Genomic DNA, 25,619 nt, shown 5'->3' with positions numbered 1-25,619 from the left:
TCATGGTTTGGCCTGGTCTGAAGAAAGGTCCACAGAGACTCACTCAATGCATCACGTAAGGAAGGAGAATATTAAACATGAACATTTTATCAACAAATACCTTTAATCCTCAATCTTAATCCTATAATGATGGAGTAAAATGTGATAATCTCATAAATCAGGTCTACATTTATTTAAATAAATTTTAAACTGGACTACTATGAATTTTGAATCTAAACTTTAAAATAAAACCTTACTAGGATTCATTGAGATCCTAGTTTTAGACCACTGTGTAAGTGTCCAGGCCATGCTGGGTTTCTCTCAACCTCTGGGGAAAATGTGCCAAGTGGGGGGAATAAAGTGTCCCTGTTATGTTTAGACCTGACCTGGGTAGATGCTAGCAGTAATAGCGTTCAGTCAGTGAGGTGGGTAAGCGGACATTACTGTTGGGTGTCTATAAAAACAAGATTGGTCCAGCTCACAGTGAGCTGCTCTGAACTGGTTCTTCTGTAGCAGAACGCCATTGTGTTGGTTAGGACAAGATGGACGGCTTGTCATGATGGCTTGAGTTTTAAAAATGTCTGAAGTCCTAGATCATTTTTTGTAATGCTCCTATTATTTAAATTCTTTAACTGTTTAAAATAATTACAAGAATTACATTTCTCATTCTCTTCATATACTCTGTGCTCATTAACAAATAGTGACTTGCTGTTGTGGTTATATTTTATATAGGCCTAGTGTAGTGATGACAACTCCTACAGTAGCATGGATTTATTAGGGGTAGATGGGGCAGAGACTGGGTGCTCCTCTACAGTATATCCGTCAGTAAGAGTGAAAGTTTTCTGAGGAAACTCTGGGCACAGCTTGGTGAAAAATGGAGCCATAATGCCTTCCAGTTGTCAAAAATAGTTTCCCTGTTCTGCCCTGTTTTTACAGCTCCCCTGTGTCACTACTGCCTTGATGGAGATAGTAGGAAACAAGCAGGTGTTTGGCATATTCAGCCAAAGGGAAAGCAGAGGAGATTGATCTTACAGGGAGAGATGATGAGGCATTGAAATAATTAGATGGGGAAATTGGTGAGAGTGACCACTGGTTATTTAGGGAGAATGTTCATATACTGTACTTCAAAGCGAGAGATTTAAGGGTATTCTATATTTTTGCTGTTGCCTTTATTAAACGTATCAGAATATAGTGGTAATTATGCATGCCCATAAGGCTGTAAACACATCACAAAGATTGTTCCCTAGATAAGTGCTCTAGTAGTTTTCTGATGAATAGCCTAATGATACCCATTGTAGGATCCCTCTCACTCGTTGAGAATCTCTCTCGAGTGGTGGTTTGACTCGTTTGTGGTCACTGTAAAGTGTCTCTGCCTGCAATGCCATCCGTGTTATGGGTTTTACAGAAGTAAATAAAAGCATGAACATTATTAACATTGGCTCCGATCGATGTGGTTTGATACAGGGACAAGGTAGAGTCTCTGTGTCTTTAAGAAGTCTCTCCTGCTTTGTCCTTCATTTCTACGGCTGTGGTCTAGTGTCACCTATATTCACTCAAACAGGAAGGAGAATTCTCTGGATTGATCCTTTTACAAACCAGCTTTTGCTGAGTGGTTTCCTACACAGGCAAGAAATGTCAAGCCCTGACAGACAACCAACTACTCACTGCCTCTTTTGACAAACAAGTGTTGCGCTGTATACCAGTATCACGGTACCAAAACATCATGATACTTATGATTAGTGATGCACCGATATCACATTTTTGGATGATACCGATATTCAATATTTTCCTTGCCAAAATAAACGATACTGATATAAAAAACATTAGCGGCCTTTTAAGCATTCTAGTACAGTTAACTATTTAACACACGCGCATGGACACATCGGTCTGAGGCACTGCATCTCGGTGCAAGAGGTGTCACTACAGTCCCTAGTTTGAATCCAGGCTGTTTCACATCCAGCCGTGGTTGTGAGTCCCATAGGGCGGCGCACACGTGGCCCAGTGTCATCCGGGGTAGGCCGGCATTGTAAATAAGAATTTGTTCATAACTGACTTGCCTAGTTTTAATAAAGGTTACACACACCACACTGACCAAAAAGTTATTTAGTTGCCTTTTACTTATGTCCCCATTACCAGTAAAACATAATCAAAACCTATTTCTTTCACTTACTTGCTGTGCTGTTTCGTTGTTCATTTGTTCAGTCATTTAATTCTCAACCAGGATTTATATGAAACACCTTTTGGGTTTTTGCATGTCACATAACACTATTTGACTTGCCAAATAAGCAGGTTGACCAATCAGGACCTGAATATGACTGCACAGTCACATAATAATTGAATGCATTCATATACGTTTTCGATGTAGTTATTACACATTGATTACACTATCACTCGTATTTCATATGTCACAACGATTCAGCGATATGTATGCTATGATGCTGGTAAAGTTGTCTCGCACACCTACAGTGCTGATTATATATATATATATATTTTTTAAAGCTAGCTAGCTCATGGATGGATGCAAACAATGTTCTTCCCTCAAAACAGAGGAAAACGAAATCTGTTTCAGTAGCTATCGTTAGCTAGCTAACTATATAACTAGGTGTCATCAAAAATAACCCTAATTTATAAGACAGTTCTTATTTGATTAATGGTGGTCGGAACATCTGTGACGCTAGCAACAATAAAGATTAGCCACAATAGTGGACTTTGCGGTTAGCCTTCAAAATAAAAGTATGTCATTGACAGTGATGCAAATTAATACAAATAGTAGAATTATGGCATAATTGACTAGATTGTGCTAAACGAAGTTGGAATGTTATATAAAATTAACAAAATACAATAATTTGACATCTGTTGCAATCACACTGGATGTATTCTACTTTAGAATTGCATTGGGGCATACTTATTTCACTGTACAGCCTTACCTATGGGTTGGGGATCAATGACATGGGGTATCAGTCTACTCGGTGACACCCAGAGAACATTAGCATTGTAGCTCTTATTGCGGGACTCTGAAACAACTGTGAATTGAGCCACATTTATTGTCAACCTATTTGGATTGAACACTATTCCTGAGGAAAAACAATACTGCGTGGATGTTTTGGAGTCAGATAACTCTGAGGAGGACATTGGGAAAAAATATATTGGGTATGGAGTAGACTGTTGCTCCTTTCATTGATCTCCAATCCTTAGGTAAAACTTTACAGTGCAATATGAATGTCAATACACACAATAGGCTAACTGGGGAGATGATTTCACACAGTCACAGTCCTGCGATAAGAGCTACAACGCCAATATTTACGTGAACTCTTCACAGTTGTGTTCTCTGGGTGTCACCGAGTAGACTGATACCCCATTTCATTGCTTCACATTCCAACCTTGTTTAACATGATCTAGTCTAAATATGGCACGATTCCACCAATTGTAACCTTCTGCATCACTTTCAGAGAGGTACTTTTATTTTGATGGCAAACTGCAAATTCCACTATTGTGGCTAGCTTCACACCACAACCGGTCAGGTCGAACCTCACTAGCCAGATGAAGCTACCTGGCTGCTTTTAACGTTAGCTTTGGGCAACAGGGTTAAGTAGCTGGCTAGGTATTTATTTTCATGAACTGAAGTTCAATTTCAATAGGCGAACAACAAGTGGCTACCTAGCTAACCCTTACAAGGATTCCTAAATCATTGCTAAGAGCAGTGAAAATGACTGCAATTTCTACTGGTAATTGTTTTCAGGCTGGTTGGTACTAGCTTTGTATTGGTACCAAGCTAAAGCTAGCTAGCTACTCCAGAAGTTGCAGTTGAAAAAATAATGCTTTATTACCACCTCGGTATTGTAAACACATCGTTCATGGCCGGTGTTCGCTTGTTTATTTATTTTTTGTACAGCTTTGACAGTGCTACTGATAGTAGTGGTGGCGCCTGGCTTTGCATGTGCAAATTCAGAACACACAACATTCGATAATAGAACTGTGTTATTTGACGTGTCAAATTAAAAGCTAATTTAACGCGTCATAGTGTTATTTGACATGTATCTTTTTTGACACGCAAAGACCCAAACGGCGTTCCATAGTATGTCATGAAGTTACTAGCAGTGAAGCTATTACTGTGTAACTCCGGTAAGGCAACATCTGAACAATAGCGCACTTGGTGACGTTAGTGTGTACCGGTGCTCGACCAGTTGCGAAAGCCAACATCACCCACAACAGGGAACGGTTGATTGTCAAGGGCAATGAATTCAATTATCTTGGCCTTAATGTATTTTGCCTTTGAGTTGTCTCGCTGAAATGTTCTTACTCTTTCAAATGACTGTGTGATCCACACCGCAGACATTGTGGGCTAGGTTAGGAATGCTGGGTAGCCAAAATTTTACGTGGCGTCATTACGTCATGTACCTACGTTTTATAGGTATGCACGTCAGCTTTGACATCGTTTTTTCACATTGGTATTAAACTAGACATCGGGCCGATACCGATGTTGGCATTTTTAGCTAATATCGGATATGTTCACCGATATATCTTGCATCCCTACTTATGATACCAACATTTTAGAATAGCTTAGTACTGTTTCATATGATGCTACAGAATTTTTCAGCCCTTTTTATAAGCTCAGTTGAATTGAAGCAACAGCCTCTAGTCTCTTGTATGGGCAGGTCCAATAATATCCACTTCACTATCATGCTCATATTATATGTGGCAGCTGTAATCAGCCAGCCTCATCCCCTACTAGCCCTCACTCACCTGCTTCTCTCCGTCAGCTCATCATGCTCATATTATATGTGGCAGCTGTAATCAGCCAGCCTCATCCCCTACTAGCCCTCACTCACCTGCTTCTCTCCGTCAGCTCATCATGCTCATATTATATGTGGCAGCTGTAATCAGCCAGCCTCATCCCCTACTAGCCCTCACTCACCTGCTTCTCTCCGTCAGCTCATCATGCTCATATCATATGTGGCAGCTGTAATCAGCCAGCCTCATCCCCTACTAGCCCTCACTCACCTGCTTCTCTCCGTCAGCTCATCATGCACATATCACGTCTGGCAGCTGTAATCAGCCAGCCTCATCCCCTACTAGCCCTCACTCACCTGCTTCTCTCCGTCAGCTCATCATGCTCATATCATATGTGGCAGCTGTAATCAGCCAGCCTCATCCCCTACTAGCCCTCACTCACCTGCTTCTCTCCGTCAGCTCATCATGCACATATCACGTGTGGCAGCTGTAATCAGCCAGCCTCATCCCCTACTAGCCCTCACTCACCTGCTTCTCTCCGTCAGCTCATGATGCACATATCACGTGTGGCAGCTGTAATCAGCCAGCCTCATCCCCTACTAGCCCTCACTCACCTGCTTCTCTCCGTCAGCTCATCATGCACATATCACGTGTGGCAGCTGTAATCAGCCAGCCTCATCCCCTACTAGCCCTCACTCACCTGCTTCTCTCCGTCAGCTCATCATGCACATATCACGTGTGGCAGCTGTAATCAGCCAGCCTCATCCCCTACTAGCCCTCACTCACCTGCTTCTCTCCGTCAGCTCATCATGGACATATCACGTGTGGCAGCTGTAATCAACCAGCCTCATCCCCTAACAGCCCTCACTCACCTGCTTCTCTTCGTCAGCTCATCATGCACATATCACGTGTGGCAGCTGTAATCAGCCAGCCTCATCCCCTACTAGCCCTCACTCACCTGCTTCTCTCCGTCAGCTCATCATGCACATATCACGTGTGGCAGCTGTAATCAGCCAGCCTCATCCCCTACTAGCCCTCACTCACCTGCTTCTCTCCGTCAGCTCATCATGCACATATCACGTGTGGCAGCTGTAATCAGCCAGCCTCATCCCCTACTAGCCCTCACTCACCTGCTTCTCTCCGTCAGCTCATCATGCACATATCACGTGTGGCAGCTGTAATCAGCCAGTCTCATCCCCTACTAGCCCTCACTCACCTGCTTCTCTCCGTCAGCTCATCATGCTCATATTATATGTGGCAGCTGTAATCAGCCAGCCTCATCCCCTACTAGCCCTCACTCACCTGCTTCTCTCCGTCAGCTCATCATGCTCATATTATATGTGGCAGCTGTAATCAGCCAGCCTCATCCCCTACTAGCCCTCACTCACCTGCTTCTCTCCGTCAGCTCATCATGCTCATATCATATGTGGCAGCTGTAATCAGCCAGCCTCATCCCCTACTAGCCCTCACTCACCTGCTTCTCTCCGTCAGCTCATCATGCTCATATCATGTGTGGCAGCTGTAATCAGCCAGCCTCATCCCCTACTAGCCCTCACTCACCTGCTTCTCTCCGTCAGCTCATGATGCACATATCACGTGTGGCAGCTGTAATCAGCCAGCCTCATCCCCTACTAGCCCTCACTCACCTGCTTCTCTCCGTCAGCTCATCATGCACATATCACGTGTGGCAGCTGTAATCAGCCAGCCTCATCCCCTACTAGCCCTCACTCACCTGCTTCTCTCCGTCAGCTCATCATGCACATATCACGTGTGGCAGCTGTAATCAGCCAGCCTCATCCCCTACTAGCCCTCACTCACCTGCTTCTCTCCGTCAGCTCATCATGGACATATCACGTGTGGCAGCTGTAATCAACCAGCCTCATCCCCTAACAGCCCTCACTCACCTGCTTCTCTTCGTCAGCTCATCATGCACATATCACGTGTGGCAGCTGTAATCAGCCAGCCTCATCCCCTACTAGCCCTCACTCACCTGCTTCTCTCCGTCAGCTCATCATGCACATATCACGTGTGGCAGCTGTAATCAGCCAGCCTCATCCCCTACTAGCCCTCACTCACCTGCTTCTCTCCGTCAGCTCATCATGCACATATCACGTGTGGCAGCTGTAATCAGCCAGCCTCATCCCCTAACAGCCCTCACTCACCTGCTTCTCTTCGTCAGCTCATCATGCACATATCACGTGTGGCAGCTGTAATCAGCCAGCCTCATCCCCTACTAGCCCTCACTCACCTGCTTCTCTTCGTCAGCTCATCATGCACATATCACGTGTGGCAGCTGTAATCAGCCAGCCTCATCCCCTAACAGCCCTCACTCACCTGCTTCTCTTCGTCAGCTCATCATGCACATATCACGTGTGGCAGCTGTAATCAGCCAGCCTCATCCCCTAACAGCCCTCACTCACCTGCTTCTCTCCGTCAGCTCATCATGCACATATCACGTGTGGCAGCTGTAATCAGCCAGCCTCATCCCCTAACAGCCCTCACTCACCTGCTTCTCTTCGTCAGCTCATCATGCACATATCACGTGTGGCAGCTGTAATCAGCCAGCCTCATCCCCTACTAGCCCTCACTCACCTGCTTCTCTTCGTCAGCTCATCATGCACATATCACGTGTGGCAGCTGTAATCAGCCAGCCTCATCCCCTAACAGCCCTCACTCACCTGCTTCTCTCCGTCAGCTCATCATGCACATATCACGTGTGGCAGCTGTAATCAGCCAGCCTCATCCCCTAACAGCCCTCACTCACCTGCTTCTCTTCGTCAGCTCATCATGCACATATCACGTGTGGCAGCTGTAATCAGCCAGCCTCATCCCCTAACAGCCCTCACTCACCTGCTTCTCTTCGTCAGCTCATCATGCTCATATCACGTGTGGCAGCTGTAATCAGCCAGCCTCATCCCCTACTAGCCCTCACTCACCTGCTTCTCTTCGTCAGCTCATCATGCACATATCACGTGTGGCAGCTGTAATCAGCCAGCCTCATCCCCTACTAGCCCTCACTCACCTGCTTCTCTTCGTCAGCTCATCATGCACATATCACGTGAGGCAGCTGTAATCAGCCAGCCTCATCCCCTAACAGCCCTCACTCACCTGCTTCTCTTCGTCAGCTCATCATGCACATATCACGTGTGGCAGCTGTAATCAGCCAGCCTCATCCCCTAACAGCCCTCACTCACCTGCTTCTCTCCGTCTACTTTTCATGTGCATCTTTTCCTCCGTCAGTTCTTTTAAATATAATTTGGCCTTGATGGCGAGCGGTGATGCAGATCCATACTCTGATTAGTCTTCTATTGTTAGACTTGTACATTGGAGCAGCACGCAAAGCGAGCAATGTTGATACATTGTATAATTTCATCGCCTGTTATAACCAAGCGCACAGACCAGTCTGAGTAGACTGACTGCAAGTTCATTGTCATGCAGCCTCTGAGTGTCAGAGAGGGGAAATTGAGCCTGAAGGCATGCCTGCAGCTTTACAGCAAAGAAAACAGTCTCCAGCCTAAGCAGTTAAAAATTGGCGCGCATTTGATATAATTTCACAAATCATGTCGCTGGCCACTTTAAACTAATCCCAGGTTGCTAATTATTGGTTTGACAACAAACACGGTTGTTCAGTCACGTTACCTAGCTAGTTAGTAGCCTGGTAACTTGACATTTTATGTTTTTAGGCAAATTTGATTGGCACAGGAAGAAAGGAAAAGGGACTGCTACTCGTGCTTCAAAGGTAGGATTCATATAGGCCTAATGTAAGTCTAAACTATATCAAATACATTTATTTCTGCTCCTCCTTCAATTCTGTTTGGAAGGGAGGGAGAGGTCTGTGTTAACTGAAGAGCAAAGAACATTTCAGGCAGTGTTTTCCCCATACTGCCACAATGACATGCAGATCATTATGCATGTATAGTCCTTCCTCCCATTACTCTAGCCAAATCACTGGTCAGTCTATTCGCCATTCTATGCAGTATTCTATAATACAGTGTGAAGTTCTACTCTATACAACATATTGAATTTAAGTGCATTTCAGTGAAAGGTTTTTGGAGAACGTTTTGAAAAGGGGAAAAGTGTCTGGGGACAGGATGCTAGGCCACTTTGTTATTTATTTTCTCCGTGGTATCTATTATTTGGACTAGTGTTGTTGGTATTGTGACAACACTATGACAGACTTTCTGTTACTGCATCATATGCCCCTCTGCCTTCAACCTCTATGGTTTGGCTTTTGCCCAAAGGAAATGGGTTTGTTTTGGTGGTTTCCTGACAGGCTCTGGTCTGGTGGTTCCTCTGATCTTGGGTCCAGTTCACCTGGCCTGAGGGGGTGCACTGATGGGGTGTTGGGGGTGGAGATTCTGCTGGGGGGTTTCTGCCTGCTGCCTGTAAGTGTTGTCAACATCAGTCTAGTGCATGTCTGGTTTAACTGGATGAAAGTTCTGTAGTCTGACTGAACCAACTACAATCAACATGCAAATAAACACTTAAACTTTGCAGAGGAGATTGCTGTTGCTGGTAATCAAGGATGTTGCCATCGTGTGACTAGTTACCATGCATCTTGAGCCAGGTGGTATGAATGAAGGAATGATTGATAGCAGATCAAACTGCCATAATGAAACAAAAGCTAAAACCAAAGCGGTTATCTCCATTTCCTTAACCCCAGATGGACATATCCACAGTGGAACAGCCATACAACAGCAATTGTACAGACTGCAGGACTGTGGCTCTTTTGGTTTCAAGGGCAATTCTTTCTAAGCAGTCTAGTAAACTTGTGGTATTGAGAATGCTTTTAGTAGTCTTGGATTAATTTCAGGGGAGCCCAATTTGAGTCCAGGGTCTCATTCACAATGTTTCATAATAACATTTTATATTCCAAAATAACAAAAGTAGTAAAAAAAAAAAGGTAAATTTTCAACAAATAAACCATTACAATCAATCGAAACAATTGCATTCCTTAATTAATTTAACACCAGAGTGCTAAACGTCCCTAGCGGCACCAGGGAATCAAGATGGAAGGAATTTAGCAGGTTATTACAACAATGGGGCCTTACGCCTATTATGTCCCTAGGCTCTAAAGCAACATCATTCTCTAGTTTCCTGGGGTTTACCATTATATCCATAGTGCTCTGATTTGATCATTCCTAAAAATAATCCTGTTGGTGCTAATGTTTGATATTTACAGTAGATAGATGCTCAGTGCTTGCCTCAATAGAAAAGTATGGCTTTTATTTATTGTTTTATGTAAATGTAAACTTTTATACTACAGTTTAAAATGAAACGTGTGTTATGTATGTATGGATATAGATAATATCTATATCCATCTATCTAGACAAACACATTAGCAGCAATAAGTGAGTAGAGAAGTCCTTTTCATAACTATAGATAAAAGTTGACATTTACATGAAGTTATGAAGTGAGCTCATCGCTGTGTTCACTGTAATTGAACAGCTGCTGCCAGAAGTCATTGCATAGGAATCCAGTCAACAGAATAGATGGCCTTTTTTGTTAAGACACACTGGGGCGCCAAGTTCTTTTCCTTTTTGTTTAAGCCAGTGTCTACAAAGTTGGTTAGATAAATGAATCATCTGTGAATTCTGTAGGCCTACATCTGGTAAGAGTTTGGAAACCTGATTTAAAAAGAAAAGAGAGCGACTTGGAGAGGTATTGCGAAGTGGAGAACCCTGTAAACAGGCCGCCACAACCAAGAGCTGATAGCTGTGTGCTCACCAGAGCCAAGCATTCTTACCTTCCAGAAACCCTGCAGTGGCCGTGTCCACTTATTTAGTAGAAAACAGAGCCTTTCAGTACCTGCACATAAATCCACACACACAGACCTACATACAGTTGTTTATAAAGTTCAGGCCTGTATTTGGCCCCATTCTCTCTCTGTGGATGATGGTGTAATTATTGCAGGCTTTTCTTTTTGCAAGCATAATAAACATTAAGCAGGGGGAAATATATTGTTCAATGATCAGTCATTTTCTTCACTTTGAAGTACAGAATATAAGATCAGCGGCTAGTCAAGAGGGAACTGGAACAATACTCCCTCAGAATGGACATATTGATGTTATTCTTTCAGATTCATTGAGGCGGTTCATTTCCTTTTGCTCGTAATCAAGGAGTCTAGCGACTGTAGAACAAATGAGGATTTGCTATCAAACTCCAATCCGGGTGTGTATTGTGCATGAGACTGTTGTGCTCCTCCCTCGTGGCATCTTTGGGCCTAAGTTCATGCTGAGCCCTGTTTGTCTATATATCAAGTTTTAAGGTATACCGGTATGGATTTTTACAAACCAGTCTACAAAGTTATTTTGATAAAGTGCTAAATTAAAAGTTAAACAAAAATTGACTACTTCTCTTTCAGTTTGGTTGAGTATAAAACCATCAGAATGGAGAAATCCCATTGAAGCCACTGAATATTCATTTGTTACCATCCTAGGGTCCTGCACTACTCAAAATATTTAGAAATGTAATCATTCAGAAACATAATGCTGACTTACCGATATTTCGGCCATATCGCCCAGCCCTCTTGGTGTGGTGGGGCACCATTGCTAAATGAATATTGTTGAAACACTGGGTGTATTGTGACACTTTTTAAATAAAAATGTTTTTGTTTGTGGCTGCTTTCTCAGTCTTGTCCACCCTCTCTTGCCTGTGTTTTGCGGGAGTCCAGAACAGTGGTGGTGGAACTCCTGTGTATGCTCGAACTGCCGTTGCCTGGCTGTAAATGGGCCTTTATGACAGGAAGGTAGGAGGGGAGGGGGGGACGGGAGACAGCACAGTGTTGTATTGTGCTCTCTTTGCCTCTGTCTGGCTGGCCCTCTGTTTGGCCTATGGGCGCTCTCCCTCTTCTCCTAGCTCCCCGACAGACGGAAGGTTATTCTTTGACCAATTTATGGCTGGTCAGACCACATAAAAGCTCCGCTGTTTCCCAGCTGCATCACAGAGGCCCTATTGCTGATATCATTTCACACTTCCAAAGAGCGAAGTTCACACATCTTATCAGCGATAGAGATGAGCAGATAGAAGATTCCGGTCTAGTAGAACCCTTCCCCACCCCCTTCCCCTCTGCAGTCTGCCTTTAATTATGAGAGCACTGTCATAAGAAACAACATCACTCCCAAGCTCTTTGACGGAATACAAAACAAGTCAATGTGGTGTTTTTTGGGAGTCGTGATGAAGGGTTTATGACGTCAATCCAACAATGTGTAATGGTTGAAGTCTAGTGCTGTGGGGGGCTTTGAATGTTTTGGGAGGTTTGAGGCAGGTCAGATTGTCTTGTCAGACAGGTTTTATAGCTTTATCACTGCTCTAATGCGGTCTGAGTGGTCAAGAGAACCTGTACCCTCCTGAGCTACCTCTAACTGTGTTGCTATTGACCTGAGGTCTCGAGTAGACTGTGCTTCAGGGCAACAGGTGGACTGGGAAGTGGCAGTAGATTAAATCACCTGGCCTAGTATGTATTCCTAGACAAGTCTGTTCAGTCTAGGCCTCTCCATCCTCCACTTCCACCTTCACCTCAGTTGATCCTGGTTGCGCAACTCCTTGCATGCTTTAGATCAGGGATGGGGAAACTGCCCCCCCCTTGTAGACCTGCTGATTTATGTATTTTTTCCTCCATTATTTATTTGGCTAAAAGCTAGGCATGAATTACCTTGCTGACACTTTCTGGTCAAGAACATAGCGATGTGATCTTGATCATGCTGACTAATGTTAAACAAGCCTGCTCATTTAGATAAACAGCAGAATTCTTGCTGTGCCATGCAATGGAATTCACCATTCCAGAGTTTCAGCAGAGGGAATAACTTTTTGTAGTGTTCGCCACACTCCATCACAGATTTCTCTTAGCTTTCAAAATAATGTGTTTTTGGACTGATAAATTGACCACAGAGATCATTGAGGTTAAGAGTTTTTGGACATATCAAAGTTTATTTGTCACGTGCACCGAATACAACAGGTGTAGTAGACTGTGAAATGCTTACTTACAGGCTCTAACCAATGGTGCGAAAAAAGGTGTGTGTGTGTGTGTGTGTGTGTGTGTGTGTAGGTAGGTAGGTAAGTAAAGAAATAAATCAACAGTAAAAATACATTTTTACTGTTAGTCGGGCTTATTGAGGTAGTATTTAGATATGGTTAAAGTGACTGCATATATGCTGAACAGAGAGTAGCAGAAGCGTAAAAAGAGGGGTTGGCAGGTGGTGGGACACAATGCAGATAGCCTGTTTAGCTAACGTGCGGGAGCACTGGTTGGTCGGGCCAATTGAGGTAGTATGTACATGAATGTATAGTTAAAGTGACCATGCATATAAGATAAACAGAGAGTAGCAGCAGTGTAAAAGAGGGGTTTGAGGGGGGGGGGCACACAATGCAAATAGTCAGGAATCTTATGGGTTGAGGGTAAAAACTGTTGAGAAGCCTTTTTGTCCTAGACTTTAAATTTACATTTTTAATGCCTAGGTTTTTGGGCTTTTTCTGTCCCATAGCCTTCTCCACCTGTGTTGTGCCCAGTACATTGGATTGTGCCCCTGAATCATTATGGTATGGCTGATTCTGGAGAATGTTAGCCCCAGTCAGTGAGGCGTAATACCACCCCCTCTACTTGTGACTGTAGAACAGAAGGAAGCTATGGTGTTATCACCAGCTGCTCATAACGTAGGTGTTAAAACACACTGAAACTTATCTGATCAGATAGGCAAGACAATGAAGGTGAATGAACAAGGGAAGACAAATCTGGAGTTGTATAAACACTCCCTTGGCCTTCCTGAGATTGAGAATACATACAGACACACACCGTTTGTTTGTTATTGTGGTCTCTGGCACCAGATTTTTCTCCCAATGTGACCACCTCTCTATTCTAAATGGACAACAGCAAACAATGACCGACATGCTCTATATTTCTGTAGTTCTTTTATCTTATACCAATATAGCACTCAGCTTGTTTTTCCTTCTGAAAGCTGTTGAGGGGGCAGCAGCCCTCCTCTGAACGGTGTTTTATTGGTTGTTTGTAATGAGGAGCTCTCCAGTTAAGCTTTATTATCCTCAGTTTGCACTGATCAGGGCCTTGTTAAAGGCTGGCGCTGATTGTTGTGGAAGATTACTGTGGTCGGTGTCGCTCACTGAGGTGTTCTCAGCTGTGTTTGTACCTTCCGGTGCCGCCCAGCCTGGCAGAGGAAACCCTGTGATTTTTCACTTTGCTTCAGTATAATGAGGTAATTGTCTCCTATAACAGGGACAGCAATTTAGCAATCTGTGGTACAATGGCGGTGGGAGGGCCCTGCCAATTATCGTAACACACCGCCCTATCAGGGCTGCCTGCGGGGCCCACACACTCTACCATTTATCTCCTCACACACACGTATACTGTAGAGACTGACTTATCTCGGCAGGTAGCCTAGTGGTTCGAGCGTTAGGCCAGTAACCGAAAGGCTGCTAGATCAAATCCCTGAGCCGACAAGGTAACAATCTGTCGTTCTGCCTCTGAACAAGGCAGTTGACCCACTGTTCCTAGGCTGTCATTGTAAATAAGAATTTGTTCTTAACTGACTTGCCTAGTTAATGTTAGTCTCTGTGCAAGTGAAGTGGTGGCTATTAAATGCATTGTTAGTCTAAACTGCAAATTGACTTGTACACAGATGGATGTCTGTGTATCCATTGTGTAAACCAAGTCAGAATCAGTATTGATTGGGAACGGTACCCAAATGGAACAGTACCCAAATGGGACTATAGGGTTGTCACAATGTTAGAGGGAGTTCTCACAGTTGGGGGAAAACCCCTGTAAAATGGAGAGTCAGGTGGTGGTGGGTGTATCAACAATACTAATCAGTCTGTTCTCTTTATTACAGACATCTTGGCCACAACAAGCTGACAGCCATTGACGTCGAAGTCTTCTCGAACCTCCCAAACCTACGAGAGCTGTAAGTTCCTCAGACATGATACTCTCTCCTCCCTCTGTCTCTCTGTGTGAGTATTCTTCTCTCACCCAGGAGTTCCCCTTGGCTTTGTGTGTGTGTGTGCACTGGGCTCAGCCTTTTTAAATGGCCCTCATTCAGAACAGCACAGTATCGATTGTCAAGCAGACAGATGATCTATGAACGCAGTTCCTCACAAAGTGCTTCCCCTTCACGTTCTAATGGACTGCCCTGTGTGTATGTGTGCTTAGTCTAATGAAATGCTTTCTGTTAGCAGTAGGCCTAGCAGGCTTCCCAATGATGGTATTAGACGGGGCATCAGTTATGTCCTTACTGGACAGTACCCTGAACAAACATGTCGGTAGATCGCCATCTCACACATGGAACACTCACCATAATTGTCAGGTCCCTAACTGCTATGTAGGACAGTAGTGTCAATGGACAGAAATTCTGTCACACACACACTCTACATTCTAGCATCCTTGTATGTATTGTCTTGAAATTAGTCCAATTGAGAATAAAGTAGGGCTGGTGGTTTCTATATTAAGCTTTCTCCATCACTTGACACCGGTCAGGCTGAACCCTGGCTTGTAAATATTTGATACATTCAGGAGGGTCGATCTCAACCCAGGTAGGGAGGGCACAGACACTCTGACATCTGTTAGAGCCCAAGCACACACACTAGTCGGACACAGCTTTATCCAGCTATGTTTTACTCGCATACAATTCTGTTATTCTAGGAATGAATCTTACACACTTCAGATGGATACAGTAACTCCATAACTATTTCCTAACTACACTGTCAACCCCAAGAGGAAACCTTGTGTTGTTACTTCAGTTCCATGTTATCTCAATACAATGTTCTGTTACTTTCTCCTTTCAATCCATTATGTCCTCTAACATCATTGCGTCTGTGTTTCCCTCAGGCGCCTGGACCATAATGAGCTGACGTCCATCCCTGATCTAGGTCAGGCTATGTCTAAGATCGCTTTCCTCTACCTGTGAGTACACCTTTCATTTACCAGCATGGGGACGTCAAGCTGGCATCCCACTGTCCTCAAACTGCTATCCCTCACTGACTTGTCAATGTGTGTTTGAGTGCAAGTTTAGTTATGACCAAGAATCAGGGGCATCAATTGTGTATGGAGGTCGTCATACCCCAGCTCAACACCAACAATTTAAAATAGGCCACGAAAATCATTTCAATCCCGATTTTAAAAGGAAAATGCCGTTTGTCAGGCTGGCTTTAGGACCATGCGGATGGCTCAGAGCTGGTGGGCAGGCTGTTTGATGGAGAGTTTATCGACATAGCTGCAGTGAACAGCGCAACTCTTTCTCTCATAACAGTGCAGATGTAGTAGATGGCTAGGTAACTGGCCTGACAAGAAACTTAACTAGAGTTTTTAATCCCGATGTAGAAATGCAGTAAATGAGCTTAAATTGTATTTAAAAAAAGAACCCCCGGCAACCTGTTAACTTTGCCATACCCTATGTTAAAAAATGATGCCCCTGCCAAGAATACTGGTGAGACACTCATTCTATTTGAATTGATATGCTATGACGGTAGTATGTCAGAGATGCACTATATATACGAAAGGATGTGGACACCCCTTCAAATGAGTGGATTTGGCTATTTCAGCCACACTCGTTGCTGACCGGTGTATAAAATTGACCACACCGCAATCTCCGTAGACAAACATTGGCAGTAGAATGGTCTTACTGAAGAGATCCGTGACTTTCAACTTGGCACTGTCATAGGATTTTTGCCCTGCTAGAGCTGCCTTGGTCAACTGTCAGTGCTGTTATTGTGAAGTGGAAAGGTCTAGGAGCAACAACGGCTCAGCCGCAAAGTGGTAGGCCACACAAGCTCACAGAATGGGACCGCCGAGTGCTGAAGTGCGCAGCGTGTAAAAATCATCTGTCCTCAGTTTCAACACTCACTACTGAGTTCCAAACTGCCTCTGGAAGCAACGTCAGCACAGGAACTGTTCATCGGGAGCTTCATGAAATGGGTTTCCATGGCCGAGCAGCCACACACACAAGCCTAAGATCACCATGCGAAATGCCAAGCGTCGGCTGGAGTGGTGTAAAGCTTGCCGCCATTGGAATCTGGAGCAGTGGAAACGTGTTCTCTGGAGTGCTGAATCGCTTCACCATCTGGCAGTCCAACTGACAAGTCTGGGTTTGGTGGATGCCAGGAGAATGCTACCTGCCTGAATGCATAGTGCCAACTGTAAAGTTTGGTGGAGGAGGAATAATAGTCTGGGGCTGTTTTTCATGGTTTGGACTTGGCCCCTTAGTTCCAGTGAAGGGGAATCTTAACACTACAGCATACAATGACATTCTAGACAATTCAGCACTTCCAGATTTGTGGCAACAGCAAGGCCCTTTCCTGTTTCAGCATAACAATTCCCCCGTGCACAAAAGGAGGTCCATGCAGAAAAGGTTTGTCGAGATCGGTGTGGAAGAACTTTACTGGCCTGCACAGAGCCCTGACCTCAACCCCTCAAACACATTTGGGATGAATTGGAACGCCGACTCTGAGGCAGGCCTATTCGCCCAACATCAGTGCCCGACCTCACTAATGCTCTTGTGGCTGAATGGAAGCAAGTCACCACAGCAATGTTCCAACATCTAGTGGAAAGCCTTCCTAGAAAAGTGGAGGCTGTTATAGCCGCAAAGGGGGGACAAAGCTCACACTTACTTTTGGTCATGTAGTGTACATTGATTGCCTCTCTTTAATGGATGTGAAGCATTGACTGTGCTGAGCACTGAGACTAGTGCTCCAGAGTTCTATCCTGGTTACAGTTTGTGAAACTCTGCCTGGAGGGACTGCCTGCGCTGGCATCTCACAGGAGATTTACTGCCCTATTTTGGAAGAGCCGCTGTGTGTGTGTGTCACAGCTGTGAGCCCAGTGGCTGACCCTCGACAGACACACAATTGTGACACTGTCCTGCTTGCCTGGCCTACAGAGTAAGTCAGTCTTTGTTGTTTTCCAGCCTTCTGTGGCTACAGAACATTCTAGTTTCTAGGGATGTAACGATTCAAATCAGTCTGATTCAAATGTTTAAGATACGAGAGCATCGGTCTGCGGACGCCAAACCGATTCAAATGTAGCGTGCATCAGTCAGAAAATGTATTCCTTTGTGACAACTGATGCGCCCTCTCCTTCAGTGTCAAACTAAGCATGTAATGATTTTGACAGACATTGATCGACAAGTCATTTTGCATGCCGAACAACCCCAGGGAATATCAGAAGCCTAGTGAAATTGCCTACTGTGCCCAGCTTCACATGCTGAGAAACGCAAGGTAGACTGCTTGTTCTTGATCATGTACATCTGTGTGGCACCTTCAGCATTCAAATGCTAAAAGTATTTTTACCCCTCGACTTGTTGTGATACAGCCTGAATTCAAAATGGATGAAATGTTTGTTTCTCCTATTTACACACAATACCCCATCATGGCAAATGGAAAACGTGTTTTTAGAAATGTTTGCACATCTATTGAAAATGAAATACAGATATCTAATTTACCTAAATATTTTTACGAAATGCATCTATCATTTCTTAAAACCGAAAAGTATTCACACCCCTGTATCAATACAAGTTAGAATCACCTTTGGCAGCAATTACAACTGTGAGTCTTTCTGGGTATTGGCACATTATTCTTTATAAAATTCTTCAAACTCTGTCATGATGGGAAGGACTCCTGTAGTGACTGGGTGTATTGATACACCATCCAAAGAGTAATTAATAACTTCACCATGCTCAAAGGGATATTCAATGTCTTATTTTTATTTTGTTTAAGCTATCAAAAGGTACCTGTCTTTGAGGCGTTGGGAAACCTCCTTGGTCTTTGTGGTTGAATGTGAACTTGAAATTCACTACTCGACTGAGGGACCTTACAGATAATTGTAAGTTGTTATATGACTTGTGAAGCACATTTTTACTCCTGAACTTATTTAGGCTTACCATAACAAAGGGGTTGAATATTTATTGACTCAAGACATTTTAGCTTTTCATTTTTAATTCATTTCTAAAAACATAATTCCACTTTGACATTATTTTATATATTTTTATTTAACCCTTATTTTACCAGGTACGTTTACTGAGAACACGTTCTCATTCACAAGCGCGACCTGGGGAGTAGTTACAGGAGAAGGTAAACTAGTTGCATGTCCCTGATCACTCTATTGAAGCAAAAAACCACTTAACCCAATATAAAACGGCACCCCTGTCAATACACAGCTGGACTGACCTGGTCCTGCTTTCTCCCGTTGTGCTATTTACAAACAAACCCTGTTCTGGGGGACTACAGTAAGCCTCATAATGTAAAATAATTATTTATCTTGTAACATATTGCACAAGTCTACTGAAGATCCAAGGTCCAACATCACTACTCTGGACGGTTCTGACTTAGAATATGTAGACAACTACAAATACCTAGGTGTCTGGTTAGACTGTAAACTCTCCTTCCAGAGTCACATCAAACATCTCCAATCCAAAGTTAAATCTAGAATTGGCTTCCTATTTCGCAATAAAGCATCCTTCACTCATGCTGCCAAACATACCCTTGTAAAACTGACCATCCTACCAATCCTCGACTTTGGCGATGTCAGTTACAAAATAGCCTCCAATGCCCGACTCAATAAATGCAGTCTATCACAGTGCCATCCATTTTGTCACCAAAGCCCCATATGCTACCCACCACTGCGACCTGTACGCTCTCGTTGGCTGGCCCTCGCTTCCTACTCGTCGCCAAACCCACTGGCTCCAGGTCATCTACAAGACCCTGCTAGGTAAAGTCCCCCCTTATCTCAGCTCGCTGGTCACCATAGCAGCACCCACCTGTAGCACGCGCTCCAGCAGGTATATCTCTCTGGTCACCCCCAAAACCAATTCTTCCTCTGGTCGCCTCTCCTTCCAGTTCTCTGCTGCCAATGACTGGAACGAACTACAAACATTTCTGAAACTGGAAACACTTATCTCCCTCACTAGCTTTAAGCACCAGCTGTCAGAGCAGCTCACAGATTACTGCACCTGTACATAGCCCATCTATAATTTAGCCCAAACAACTACCTCTCCCCCTACTGTATTTATTTATTTAGCTCCTTTGCACCCCATTATTTCTATCTCTACTTTGCACATTCTTCCACTGCACATCTACCATTCCAGTGTTTTACTTGCTAATTTGTATTTACTTTGCCACTATGGCCATTTTTTTGCCTTTACCTCCCTTATCTCACCTCATTTGCTCACATTGTATATAGACTTATTTTTCTACTGTATTATTGACTGTATGTTTGTTTTACTCCATGTGTAACTCTGTTGTATGTGTCAAACTGCTTTGCTTTGTCTTGGCCAGGTCGCAATTGTAAATGAGAACTTGTTCTCAACTTGCCTACTTGGTTAAATAAAGATAAAATAAAAAAATATATATATTTAAAAAAAATGGCTACAAATATTCTCTAATGAATCGTACTGAATAGTTTCAAACTAAAACGTATCGTTCCTGTATCGGAGCCCATGCATCGAATCGTCTTGAAAGGGAAAGATGCACATCCCCACTAGCTTCTCACTCATCCTGAAACAAGAGAAAGCCCTTCGGCTCGGTCTCAACAGTTAACGTTAAAGACAGTTTGCAGCATGTCTGTGTGTTTGTATTACACCTCTAACACCCACTTTCATTCTGTCACTTCTGTGGTAGTAACGGTACACAGGAGGCTCCTGTAAAATGCACCATCACCATGTATCACTTTCAGTCTTTGTAATAGTCATCCCTGCCTCTCCCTGTCACCCATCAGACCCTCAAATAGGCTGTGTACTGTGCTCACTAACTCAGTCATCTGATTAACTTATGACAATGTCTGAAACTCCATGTCCAACATTAGGATATGTTGGAGGTTGATTTTGAGTGTTTTCATTGCCTCGAACTGTAGTCTGCCTGATTCTAGGTCACTGTAAATCCAAGGTTTATAGTTAGGTGTTTGAAATGAACGCTAGTTCAGCAGGCTGTGTGGAGCTCTACTGGCTTCTTTTTTTGGCCTGATTCTAAGCCTGTTGCTACGGGAAGTTCAGTGCATGATGGGAAGATGCATATCTTTCCAAAGCTGCACAGCTGAAAGCATTTGAACCTGCAGCTGGAGCTGTCACTCACAGGGCTTACTGTAAAAAGGTGACCGGGAGGCGGGCTGGATCAGGATGACATCACCGTTACCGACACAAGGGGGGAGTACTGGAGCTCAGTTTGCCCATAAGTAACCCCCCCCCACACCTTGTGCTCTGTTTGCCATTGCAGATCCTGTCTGGATGGCAGTGCAGTCTGAATTCCTCTGCCGGTGCTGTGTAAGACTGTAGCTGCAGGGAGAGCGGGAGGGGGAAAGAGAGGGTGTTAGAACAGAGGGTCACCATTCCCTGGCCTGTGCTGTCTACTCCCTGGGCCTCTCCTCCAACAGACTGTTGTTTCAGAGGCAGCGTATGGTGACATTGAAGCATGGTGCCAGACCAGACTCTTGTTTTCTCTCGTTCTCTCTCAATCGTTCTCTATCCCACACATCCTGCGGATCTTTTGATCCTCTCACTTGTGGAGTTCATCAGGCTGATAAGCCAATCAAAGCGGCCCAAACCAGCTAGTCTGTGTGGCCGCGGGGCTTTGGCTTGGATTAATCACTGCTCTCAGATCAGTCAGTCAGATCAGCTCCCACCCTGGGGCTAGCACACTCCCATAATGCACCTGTCATCCTGCTCTCCCAGAATGTAGCAGGGCTTCCATGCTCCAATGTCACTGCAGGCCACCAAACCCCAATAGAATCACATGGGCCAGGGGAGAGTGAGACTTCTCCATTGTCAGGCATCCACCCTTCCCACATCAAAGAGAGGTGTCAAAACAACTCCATGAAAATCACATGATGGTTAATGGGACGATATGATTTAAATGAACTGTTCTTTAACCTGGGCAGTAGTGTTAACTCCTTTTATTATCAACCCTCAACATCAAGGTGTCAAAACTGACTGTAGGAAAATCAAATGGCTAAATGGGATGATGAAATTTGGAATGAAGCGATCTGTTGAATGTACCCCCAGCGTCAAAGATCCTGTGTTCTTCAGTTGGTAGAGTATGTGGCTTGCAACGCCAGGATTGTGTGTTTGATTGCCATGGGGGACCAGTACGAAAATGTACACACTCACTTCTGTAAGTTGTTCTGGATAAGAGAGTCTGCTAAAGGACTCAAAATGTAAAAAGAGGGGGGAAAACCAGCGCTTTATAAATGAACCTATTGTCTGCATCCACCCTACCCCGCCACCACCTCTCGCCTCACACCTCCTCTGGTTGTCACACAGCTGGACTCTTCTGGCCGTGGGAGGATGGGGAAGAGGAGCGAGAGAATGAGGAACTGGACTAGGAAGAGAGGGAGAGCTCAACTGTTGTGGTCAGATTCTGAGAGACAGTGAGAGAGAGCCTCTCCCTCCTGTTTCAGACAACTCTGCCTAGTTTTTCCCAGCAAGGGTCAGCAGCTGTTGACCCCTAGTCCCTATCCCTCCCTACCCTGATCAGTAAGAGCTTGAGTTCTCCCCCTGTCAGACAGTCTTCCTCCTCTCTGCTGCTGCTCCCCAGGAGCTTCCTGTAGGGTCAGGAGGGAGGGGAGAGGGGCAGGGCCTGGGCTGAGGCTCATCCTTTACTCTTTACACCACTGTTTATTCAGGTGGGCTCTGGGCTGCAGTGGGAGACCCCCCCCCCCCCATGGCCCAGAGTAAACGCCCTACAGAGTCTTATTTGACCATCTGTGTGTGTGTGTGGGGGGGGGGGGGGTGACCTTGTTTTGCTGCAGTTTGACTGGTGAAACACCTGTCTGGAGATACCAAAGGAAAAAAATAGGATTTTACCAAACACTGTTTCAGGCTGGGAGTCGACTCTAAATTAGGTTCCTTGTGTTGACTCTGTTTTACTCGTGGACTTGATTTGAAACCAAATGTCATTATCTTCAATTTGTGAAGAGACTTGGGGGTAGGATGTCCATAGGGGGAGCAGCAGGGGGAATGAGACATGAATGAAACAGTAATAACAAATATACATATTTACAACTGTAACAAGGATAAATGTCCAGTGGGGGCAGGGTAAGTGTTTTGTTTTGTAACGCTAGCCGGAGTGTCAGGGAAGTGCAACCATGGCTGCGGTATGGTTTTCATCCCTGCTCGGATAACACTGGCCTTCACTAGCTCTCCCCACCCACACACACACACACACACACGTACAGACGGCCGCACTGACAGACATTTGGTCAACCAAAAGGAAGTCTGGTTCTGTGTCCGGTCAGTGTGGATTTGTCTGTTTGTATCTGTCTGTGCACGTGTTTGTGTATGTCTAGGCCTCTATACGTCTGTGGGTGTCTATGCGTGTGTGTTGGCCCTGTGCTGGGTAAAGGTAAACAGGGAAGTGACTGAGATTCCTGTGCAGCTCTGTCCATCCGTCTGTCAGGCTGCAGCCCTGAAGTGGATCTCTCCCAGCCAACACCAAAATAAATCACAGATGTGGAGAGAGACTGACCCACCATTCCTGCAGAGAGCAGGCCAAAATCCAAATGTGCTTTGTAAAAACTTCTTTCTGAGGCCTCTTACGCCATGGTTAACTGGACTGTCAGGGGGGGTCAGAGTTAGACAATGTAAGTCCTTTCATCTAGCCAAGTCGTTCTCCATTTGATTTGGAAGTAGTCGGTTACAATGATCACCAATAGAGTCCCACAGTGGCGGTGTCGTAGGGCTGTGTTTCATGTAGACTTACCCTGGCGGGATGTTTTGATAACCATGTCAATCTCTCTCGGACAAGGTGACTTATAAATATATTCGGCTCAATTTACTCTGATTCAAAAATGATAATTAGCATCGAAGTAGACATGTAAAATGTCAAATCCCTGCAAGCTCCTGCACATCATATTTAGCAGACACCTTTGCTAACAGGTGTTGTGTCAATTTAAAACTTGCACTAGGCAATTCAGAATTGTCAATTTATTCATTATTACATTTAGCTAACATTAGGTGGTTAATCCGGGGATTCTTACCTTTGCCTCGATTCGGCAGTCTCATGCAGATCATCATGATATTTGTAGTTCTTTGATAGCAACATTAGCAGCTAATTAGCGGTTCATTTTGGGGGGGTAAATACAGTGCATTCAAAAAGTATTCAGACCTGTCGACTTTTTCCACATTTTGTTACGTTACAGCCTTATTCTAAAATTGATTAAATTACTTTTGTTCCTCATTAATATTCACAAAAATAGCCCATAATAACAAAGCGAAAACAGGGTTTTAAAATAAATATTAAAAAAACACTTATTTACAAAAGTATTCAGACCCTTTGCTATGAGACTTGAAATTGAGCTCAGGTGCGTCCTGTTTCCATTGATCATCCTTGATGTTTCTACAACTTGATTGGAGTCCACCTGTGGTAAATGTAATTGATTAGACATGATTTGGAAAGGAACACACCTGTCTATATAAGGTCACACAGTTGACAGTGACATGTCAGAGCAAAAACCAAGCCATGAGGTCGAAGGAATTATCCACAGAGCTCCGAGACAGGATTGTGTCGAGGCACAGATCTGGATAAGGGTACCAAAACATTTCTGCAACATTGAAGGTCCCCAAGAACACAGTGGCCTCCATCATTCTTAAATAGAAGAAGTTTGGAACCATCAAGACTCTTCCTAGAGCTGGCCGCCCAGCCAAACTGAGCAATCGGGGGAGAAGGGCCTTGGTCAGGGAGGTGACCAAGATTATCTGGTCTGATTAAATCAAGATTGAACTCTTTGGCCTGAATGCCAAGCGTCATGTCTGGTGGACATGCTCCTGAAGCAGTGATATTTGGCATTGTACTCTCTCTTTGTTCCTGAGTAGGTTTGGAAAAGAAGAGTGTGTTTGCTTTACTGCTGCTTCTAAAACAAGTATCTAAATACTAGGAGCTGTGTTCTTCTCCTGTTTCTCTCCTCAGGTTTTCCTTCATCTTTGCCCCTGAAGTTTTCTAACAGCGGTTGTGGTTGTTTATTTTCAGACAGAATAATAAGATCCGTGCCATCGATGGAAGGCGGATGAGAGACCTGGTCTCCGTGGAAACACTGGACCTGAGCAGTAATGACATCACAGAAGTCAGAGGTCAAGGTTTCCCCGCAGGCCTCCAGATCAAAGACCTGTAAGATCATCCCTTTTCTTCTTATGTCAAACATTTTTCCTACATTTGTCATCTAATTGTAAATGTTGTACCAATGTTATCAATGTATGTCTTGGATCCATGACAGTGTGATATGCTGTCTTCCAGGTACCTGAGCAACAACAAGATCCATCTCCTGGAGGCCGGTGCTCTGGACCAGCTCTCTTCGTCCCTGCAGGTTCTCAGACTGAGTCGGAACCGCATCTCCCAGGTCCCTGTCAAAAGCTTCCAGCTCCCCAAGCTGACCCAACTGTGAGTACTGTTTCATACCACTTCCAGGCACCTCTCAGCTCACTTAGGCACATGTTTAAGTCTCTCTACTCACCTCCTAGCCTATCCTCAACCATCGTTAGAGAAACAACCATTGACCCGTGGCCAGATAAAGACAGTGTATAGTACCATAGTCCATGACCCCACCGACGTTATGGGGAAAATAACTGGGAAGTTAGACAAAACCTGACTCCTCTGACACCGTCCCATTTATTGAGGAGAGTGTAGCAGCATTAGTAAACATCAGACCAATACCATGGCTGAGTTATAGCCTCTGTCCTCTCTGAGCCATGCTCTCTGTCATTGTCTCCCCCCTCCCCTGCAGCATGGGGCTAGTGCAGACCCATCCTTACCTCAGCACTCCCACTCTGGGGAGTAAAGACGCATGTAATGATACTCTCCTCCATTGTAGACGGGGCTGCCTTCTCTTCACAGCCCTCCCAGTTTCCCCAGGTGGGTATTGTTCAACAGGTGGTCCCGGTGACACTGTATCTGTGGATGCTTGTGGCAACATTGAGGACATACAAAGA

The 25,619-nt window shown here is 44.5% G+C and overlaps 1 protein-coding gene across 1 annotated transcript in view; it reads left to right on the top strand.

Annotated features, from left to right (window-relative positions):
* LOC115143321 (leucine-rich repeats and immunoglobulin-like domains protein 1) overlaps positions 1-25,619 on the top strand; it is a 54,088-nt gene that overhangs the window by 2,922 nt on the left and 25,547 nt on the right. The window contains 4 exon segments of the mRNA XM_029683611.2: positions 14,553-14,624; positions 15,545-15,619; positions 24,664-24,801; positions 24,928-25,071. Of these exon segments, the coding sequence (XP_029539471.2) occupies positions 14,553-14,624; positions 15,545-15,619; positions 24,664-24,801; positions 24,928-25,071 (429 nt within the window).

Source organism: Oncorhynchus nerka, linkage group LG15 (genome assembly GCF_034236695.1).
Source record: "Oncorhynchus nerka isolate Pitt River linkage group LG15, Oner_Uvic_2.0, whole genome shotgun sequence".
Classification (NCBI taxonomy): domain Eukaryota; kingdom Metazoa; phylum Chordata; class Actinopteri; order Salmoniformes; family Salmonidae; genus Oncorhynchus; species Oncorhynchus nerka.
Note: the sequence above shows the minus strand (reverse complement) of the source record. Positions and strands in the feature narration are given on the sequence as shown.